Source organism: Xenopus laevis, chromosome 1L (genome assembly GCF_017654675.1).
Source record: "Xenopus laevis strain J_2021 chromosome 1L, Xenopus_laevis_v10.1, whole genome shotgun sequence".
Classification (NCBI taxonomy): domain Eukaryota; kingdom Metazoa; phylum Chordata; class Amphibia; order Anura; family Pipidae; genus Xenopus; species Xenopus laevis.
In genome coordinates, this window is record NC_054371.1 from 121,133,688 (window position 1) to 121,141,659 (window position 7,972).

General features: G+C 36.8%; 1 protein-coding gene across 1 annotated transcript; it reads left to right on the forward strand.

Moving 5' to 3' along the window:
• Positions 1-1,446: 1,446 nt before the first annotated feature.
• rflcii.L (relaxin family locus C type II L homeolog) lies at positions 1,447-7,567 on the forward strand. Its single transcript, XM_018256715.2, has 2 exons — positions 1,447-1,696; positions 6,917-7,567. The coding sequence occupies exons 1-2, from the start codon at positions 1,501-1,503 to the stop codon at positions 7,186-7,188; spliced, it is 468 nt and encodes a 155-aa protein (XP_018112204.1). The 5' UTR covers positions 1,447-1,500; the 3' UTR covers positions 7,189-7,567.
• Positions 7,568-7,972: the final 405 nt, after the last annotated feature.

Sequence of the window (7,972 nt, forward strand, 5' to 3'; positions counted from 1 at the left end):
TTTCCCCAACCTGAACCTGGAGAAATTTCTTTTTGCAAAAATATTTTCTTTTGCTCTTAGTAAATTGGAGAATTTTCACTTGAGAAAGTTCACCTGGAGACAAGAAGAGATTTTACGCCAATACAAAGAGAATTTTTACCACTGTGAAGTTAATTCTTCAATACTTGGTGTATTCTCCTTTCATTAAATTGGAGATAGTGAGGGGAATCTTCATTTTTGGTGAAACTACTCCATATTTTCACTTTCAACCTTTAGTAAATATGCCTCTACCAGTGAAATTTAAATGTGGGATGCATGGATTCATTTCCAGCCTAGCCTCTACAATTGCAATCAATTTCAGGGTAACATTTGCTGGCCACTTCAAAGGGGCTCAAGTAAAGATGCTCAAGAATGACACGTTTGCCAGCTGTTAACATTAGTATTACTATTGTGATGTCAGAAGAGGCATCAGACTTCAGTGTGTGAATAGAAAGAGAAGGCATACATGCTGCGCTGTACTGATAATGGGATGGTTAAAGTTGTGCTAGGTGGTACCAGACCTTGTAGTGGACAGTGTGTGGAGTGATCCGACCCTGTATTGAACAGTTTGAGGGGTGATCAGTGCCATATAACAGGTTTAGCAACACACAATAACCAAAAAGACATTTGCTCTCAAACAGACCAATAATGTTAGCATGTTACCTTCTGCTACTGGAGAAAATGTGTCATGTTATAATGCTAACACCATATCATGCACATCAATGTTTATTCCACCTGAAGGTGTGATTTGGTCACAATTATGGTAGAGATTGCTCCTGCTCATATGTTTTGGTGGCATTAAGTAGTATCTACTGCTCAAGTTTGAAAGCATACTGTATATCCAATTGGATGCTATGAATTATTAGACCTGCTATATGCTATGACCTTCACTAAACTTCCCCTTAAAAAAAGTTGGATTCTTCTTAATTGATGGACCATCACAATTTTGTCTGTGCTACCCCATGCCCTGCTTTTTGTTTGATCATAAAACACAAGCCATTTTTTGTTTAACATATGGTACTGCTGCTCAGCCTGCTTCCTCTACCAGCCTGGTAATATCAGCTGCTCTGAAAGCCATATTCCTGTAAGTTTCAGTTAACACTTGCCAATGCCACTCCCTACTACAATGGAAGTTGGGTTTTTGAAAAGTCTTTCTGGAAAAAAGTTTTCTGGAAGTCCTTAGGTAAATCATTAATTAAGCTTAATATGGCGTCCTCAGAAGACATCCACTAAAAATATGATACTAAAACTGAAAACTAGAAATGAATGTTGTGCTACCCAATCCCATCCCTGCAGCTGTCCCCCCCCCCCAAGGCTAACACTGAAGAAACTGTTTGTTCCTTACAAGGTTATCACTCAGAGCCCTGGCCAACACTTGGTCCTTGGGATGAGAATGTTACTTTACGCATATAAAAAGGCCCTTCTTCAGAAGAGCAGAACTAGAGGCTCAGCCACTCACCTAAGCAAAGAATAAACAAAGCAATGGTTCTCCACCTCCACCACTTAGCTCTGCTAATTACTTTGCTCATGCCCCATTGGTGCTTGTGTTCAGCAAGCAATGAGTTGGGAATTAAACTGTGCGGACGAGAATTCATCCGGACTGTGGTGATGTCCTGCGGAGGTTCAAGATGGAAGAGATACTCACCAGAACCAGGACAGGAGAGAGTTAATCCCTACAGTAAGTGAGATTGTGTTGAATGTGACTGCATGAGACTGTTTAAAGAAAACTGAAGCTTAAGAAAGAAGTAGGTAGTTATGCTATTGATTATGGTTTGTGGTTTTGTACCAGCCCAAGACAACCACAGCCCTTTAGCAGAGAAGATCTGTGAATTCAAATATGTTCCCATCAACTCCCCATCTTCTTTTCTGCCTATTCACTGCACATGCTCTGTGATGTTTTCAGTTACTAAGCTTAGGGACCAGCACCCAATATACTGTATATATAGATTATTACATTTGTGACACAATTATAAGATTCAGACTCATTACATGGCACCTCCAAAATCATTCTTTTATACTCAGGCCTGTAACATCAGCATCTGTAAGAGGCAAAACTTGTTTTTGCGTGATGATTTGGGACAACAGCTAAGCTGACCTTCTAAACAGTAGCCTTAAAGCACACTGAGCATGTGCATGTCACTGACACACACTGAGAAGGCCTAAATTATTACTGATGGTGCTAAGCTTTTAGGCTGGTGTATTAAGCTAAATATATAATATATGGTATTTCATGTTTGTTTTTATGTTTTATTTCTCCTTTAAAGCATGCTTAATGCTTAAAGGGATGCCCATGCTTCATATGATGCAGCAAGACAATGACATTCTAAACCAAATTGCATTTACTTTCTATTTTTAGTGGTGTTTTATGGCCCTCTAGTTTAGCATTTGAACTTCTATCTGGTTGCCAGGCTTACAGCAAGGCATTTGCTTGAATATCAGAAGGAAGAATAAACAAATTAGTGGATGGACACAAAGATAAAAAAAAAAAGAATCAATGAGTCACACCTCACAATCAACCCTATCACTGGTTGCTAGTCAACTAAAAAGAAAATTGATTGTGAGGCTTAAATTTTAACAAATAGGCACACATTGAAAAAGGCTGAATAAAAAAAGCCAGTAATCCATGCAAGCAACAACAATTAAAAATGAAGACCAAATGCTATATTTCAATCTACACCATTCTAAAATTTCATTCTAACATTCTAAGATCCCAATTAACCTCACACTGTAAAAAACTTACTTTAATGCACATACAGTTTTATATTAAAGTGGGTGGATGATAAATAGTTTATTCTTTAATTAGTTGAGGAAGGTGAGGAAATCCGCCTGTTGCCTCCCTCAACACCAAGCAGCCAAATTGAACTTATATGGATCTATATGCAGCCATTATCACCAGCTTATGCAAGAGAGCAACAACAAATTACTTCCCTGCTGCAAATGAAGCTGATATTAAATTTTCAGGGTTTTTTTTTTTTTAGTTTACAAACTTTGCAATTGGTCTTTATTATTTAATAGTTATATTTTTTTAATTATTTGCCTTCTTCTTCTGTCTCTTTGCAGCTTTGAAATTGGGGTCACTAACCCCATTTCTATTTAGTGACTCTTCTCTTCATCTTCCAGTTTCTCATTTAAATAACTGCCTGGTTGCTAGGGTACATACAAACCCAGCAACAAGATGGCTGCTGGATTACAAAACGGGAAAGCTGCCGAAAAAATAGCTAAACAAAGGAAAAAGACAAAAAATAAAAAAGAAGACCAATTGTGATTGGTCTATCTCATACTAAATGTCGATTAAAAGTAAACTACCGCTTTAACAAACAAATAGGACAGTATGTTTGGCAAAGACAATCTGTGATCTCAGAAGATGCCTCCTGTAGTTCCTCATTTTCTTATCTGCTGATTTACAGCACATAATCTGTGTTCCTGTCTAGGGATGAGCGAATTTGACCCGCCAAAAACTCGCCGCCACCTTAATGTTGCTGACGCCCATTAAAGTCTAAAATTTTTTGTCACACGGCAAAAAATTTTTTGTCGCAATATGCCATACAAGTCTATGGGTGTCATTTCTGCAGCGAAACAAGGCCAAAAAAATTCGCCCATCCCCACTTACTTCTAGCTTTTTCTAGACATATTTATTTTTACAGTTTAATTCTCTTTTAGAGGCATGAAAGACAACTGATAATACACAATAACTATGGATAACCTGTGCAACATATCTATAATACACAGCCACGGACATCCTGTAAAATATGCCCTCATAAAAGATCACCACTTGTATATCACACTCTGACATATTAATAATTCCAATTAATTGTTAATTGCACGTTGTTGGTTTATAGACAAATTAACTCCCCACCCTGGGTATTATTCACTTGGGAAGTGTTGACGTTTTCATTAGGCATCTAGTCAGATGAATAAAAGTCTCAATAAAATAATAATTCTAACTAGGCAGGAACAACAGGTACGTGCACAGAGTGCCCAGCAATTCTACTGCATATTATTTTCTCCTAAGCCCTATTTACGAGTTTGCCTGCCAGAAACACAGGGGTGTGAGCTTGTATTTGTGTTATATTCTTAGCCAAATGTAAAATGTATTAATGCTAATCAGGAAATGCCAATGATAATTCAGCTGAATCATTTCAAATGTTCATGGTATTCACCTGTATTTTTTCATATAAAAATGTATTTAATATGAGGTCAGACTTTATTATGCCTTGGCTATGTTAAGGAGAAAAATCGACTGTTTATAAATAGGACTAACTTTAACACATGACTTGTATTGTATTTATTATGTTTGGGTTGCAGTCAGGATTCGTTTTGTTTCCAAAAACCCATTAAATACTATAGAAGTAGTAACTGCAACTATTACTGTATTGACAAATGTAGGGTTAATGGGGTTGTACACCTTTGAGTTAACTTTTAGTATGATATAAAGAGTGATATTCTGAGACAATTTGGTTTTCATTTTTTATTATTTGTGCATTTTGAATTATTTAGCTTTTTATTCGGCAGCTCTCCAGTTTGCAGTTTCAGCAATCTGGTGCTAGGGTCCTTATTACCCTAACAACCATGCACTGATTTAAATAAAATACTGAAATATGAATAGGAGGGGGCCTGAATAGAAAGATGAGTAATACAATTTAGCAATAACAATACTGTAGCCTTACACAGCATTTGTTTTTAGATAGGGTCAGTGACCCCCATTTGAAGCTGGACAGAGTCAGAATAAGAAGATAAATAATGAAGAACAATTCAAAAGTTGCTTAAACTTGGCCATTCTGTAACATACTAAAAGTTAACTTGAAAGTGAACCACTCCTAGTCACCTAACAGGAGCCATTTCTGTCCTATTTTTCCTGCCCTTTTTACTAACAAAGGTTTACAGTTGTCACAACCCACAGTATATTGCCAGAAATAATTGCAACCCATAGGTTGTGAGACCAAAAATAGCAGCGAGGGAGAAGGCAGTAAAAAAATGATTTTTAATAAAATCTGGAAACCTCTTTACTATTTTTGTAAATAAATGGAATAATATAAATAAACTGAGCAAAAAAAAGGCTCCCCGAAAATAATGTATCATAAAACAGTTCGAGCCACAATCCAATAAATTGTGCTGCTACCTCCCACACCTCAGATGACTGAAATACTTTTCTCAGTTACCAGCACGTCACAGACAAAGCCAAAATATACAGTTTGTATTTTTAAATTCCTGTTGTTCCCAGATGCAATACTTGGTCAAACTGGTGCGTGCCTTATTATTTTGGCTTTTTGTCTGTCTGAATGCCTGTATACCAACATTATTAATGGGTGAATGACTTTGTGTTTTATTGTCTTTGTCTATGATTATTACATGGAATTCTTTAAATATCTACAGTACGTGTAACATCCAGGCTAATTTGTTTTTTCTTTGTTTTGATTAGATTTTAGGTTGTCTGAAAGTAGATTTTGTTTCTTTTTGGAGTTTTAAAGGGATATTCACCTTTTAGGGGCACATTTACTAGGATTCGAATGAAAAAAACATCGAATTTCGAAGTATTTTTTTGGGTGCTTCGACCATCGAATAGGCTACTACGACCCGATTCAAACAAACAATTGTTCCACTATTCGACCATTCGAAGGTCGAAGTACTGTCTCTTTAAAAAATACTTTGACTACATACTTCGGCAGTTTAAACCTACCGAAGTACAATGTTAGCCTATGGGGACCTTCCCCAGCACTTTTCTAACCTTTTTTTGATCGAAGAAAAATCCTTCGATCAATAGCTTAAAATTGAAATTGACATTTTTTTGTGCTAAATCCTTCGAATTCGATATTCAAATTCAAAGGATTTAAATTCTAGGGTCGAATTCGAGGGTTTATTAACCCTCGATATTCGACCCTTGATAAATGTGCCCCTTAGTGTGTTATAGAATGGTCAGTTCTAAGCAACTTTTCAATTTTCCTCAATTTATTCTTTTCTATAGTTTTTGAATTATTTTCCTTATTTTTCTGACTCTTTCCAGCTTTCAAATGGGGTCACGACCCTCTCTAAAATAAATGATCTCTAAGGCTACAAATTAACTGTTACTTCTATATTTTATTTCTCATCTTTCTATTCAGACCCTCTCCTATTTATATTCCAGTCTCTTATTCAAATCAATGCATGGTTGCTAGGGTAATTTGGACCCTAGCAACCAGATTGCTGAAATTGCAAACTGGAGAGCTGCTGGATAAAAAGCTAAATAACTCAAAAACTACAAACCAACTGTTAATTGTTTAAGAATATCACTATATTATACTAAAAGTTAATTTGAAGTCATAATCAGACAAGATAGCTTAGGGGAAATGTAATAAAAATCATTATTGGAAATAAATGGTATCAATAAGAACCAAAACTTGAATTTTGAATGCTTGTCAAATACATAAAATACAGCACATTGGGTTTGATAAAATATATGACTGTGCTAAAATGCAAATCTGAAAACTAGTGGGTACAGACAAGTAGAACAAAAGAGAATCAGCTTGAGTGCTTATGTTCCCTAATAGAATGGCTTTGACCATAAGGAGAAATCCATTAAGATAATTCATACTTTAAGAGGGTACATTTTATGGACGAATGTGCTCATCTGTGTGAGCAAAAACAGAATATGGATTCTGTTATGTCTTTGGAAAAACTGTGCAAGAACATGGCCATTTGTTGGCAATGTTAGAAACTGCAATAGTTATTTATTAGTGGAGGCTGTTGTAGACAATTTTTTTTCAGACTTGTATCACTTAAACATTTCAATTAGGGCATGTGATACCGTCTCTGCACATTATGTACAATAAAGGTTTCCCCCCTGATGTATAAGACTAAGGCTGTTTTGATCAGCCTACCAAATCAAGCTGTCCTCTAAAACATCTCGATATTTGTTTTGTAGGAGACTTCATTGGCTGGCTCAACCAAGATTTCCTAGACAACCCAGAAAGCTTGAACTCATTGTACAATGAAGAGCATGGGGCTCAAAATGTCCCCTCTCCTGGACAGCAGCAGCAAGATGACACCATGGAACAGTTGCAGGGGCCCTTATATGATTCATTAGTAGGTCAAGAACCACGGAGCACCAGCCTAAGGATGAGGAGGAGTGCGGGGCCAGGAGGGTCTTGTTGTCAGAAAGGCTGCACCAAGACTGAACTCATGAAGTTTTGCTAGCAGAAGCTATAACACTCTACCCAGTGGCACCAACTATCTCTGTATCACTTCCAACAGCTTTTTTACTCTCAAAATAGCAACTCTGATTCTCCTGTTACCCCATTCCATTCTGGCATAATGACTACGAAGCATTCTAGATGTTCAGTCCTAACATTCAGTTATGCAGTGCTTGATGGTCCTTGTAATAATGCACATAGCAATCTCATTCATATTACAGCCCTATCATTCACTGGAATATCAGAAAAGCAATGTTTCTTAGTTACATCCCTAGCAGAAGAGCCACACACATACTTCAGCTTTGTATAATGATGTATTTTTGTGCATGCTTTGCATGATATCAGTTTCTAAAGTTTAAAGTAAATGAGGAAGTCACAACAAATGTAGGCCACTTCTGTTTTCTTCAGTTTATTGGGTCAATTATTTCATAAATATGTTTGGTGACTCTGTTATTGTTACAAGAGGTCTGTCGGGTCATGCTGCTGAACAAGGACCGTAGAACTCTATTAGTAGGCCACATCTGACCTGCACATTTCCTGTCCTGAGTTAGTTGGTAAGATAATACAGTAGCTTTACAAAACTCTTAAAGGAGAAGGAAAGGTTAAAACTAAGTAAGCCTTATCAGAAAGGTCCATCTAAATATACCAGTAAACCCCCAAAGTAATGCTGCTCTGAGTCCCCTGTCAAAAGAAACACAGCATTTCTTTACTTCTATTGTGTACACATGGGCTTCTGTATCAGACTTCCTGTTTTCATCTTAAACCTCATTGCCCTGGGCAGGTATTTT

Coding starts and splice junctions, on each gene's coding strand:
- rflcii.L (XM_018256715.2), top strand. CDS start 1,501: ATGGTTCTCCACCTCCACCACTTAGCTCTGCTAATTACTTTGCTCATG. Junction 1,697..6,916: donor GGAGAGAGTTAATCCCTACA/GTAAGTGAGATT, acceptor TTTGTTTTGTAG/GAGACTTCATTGGCTGGCTC.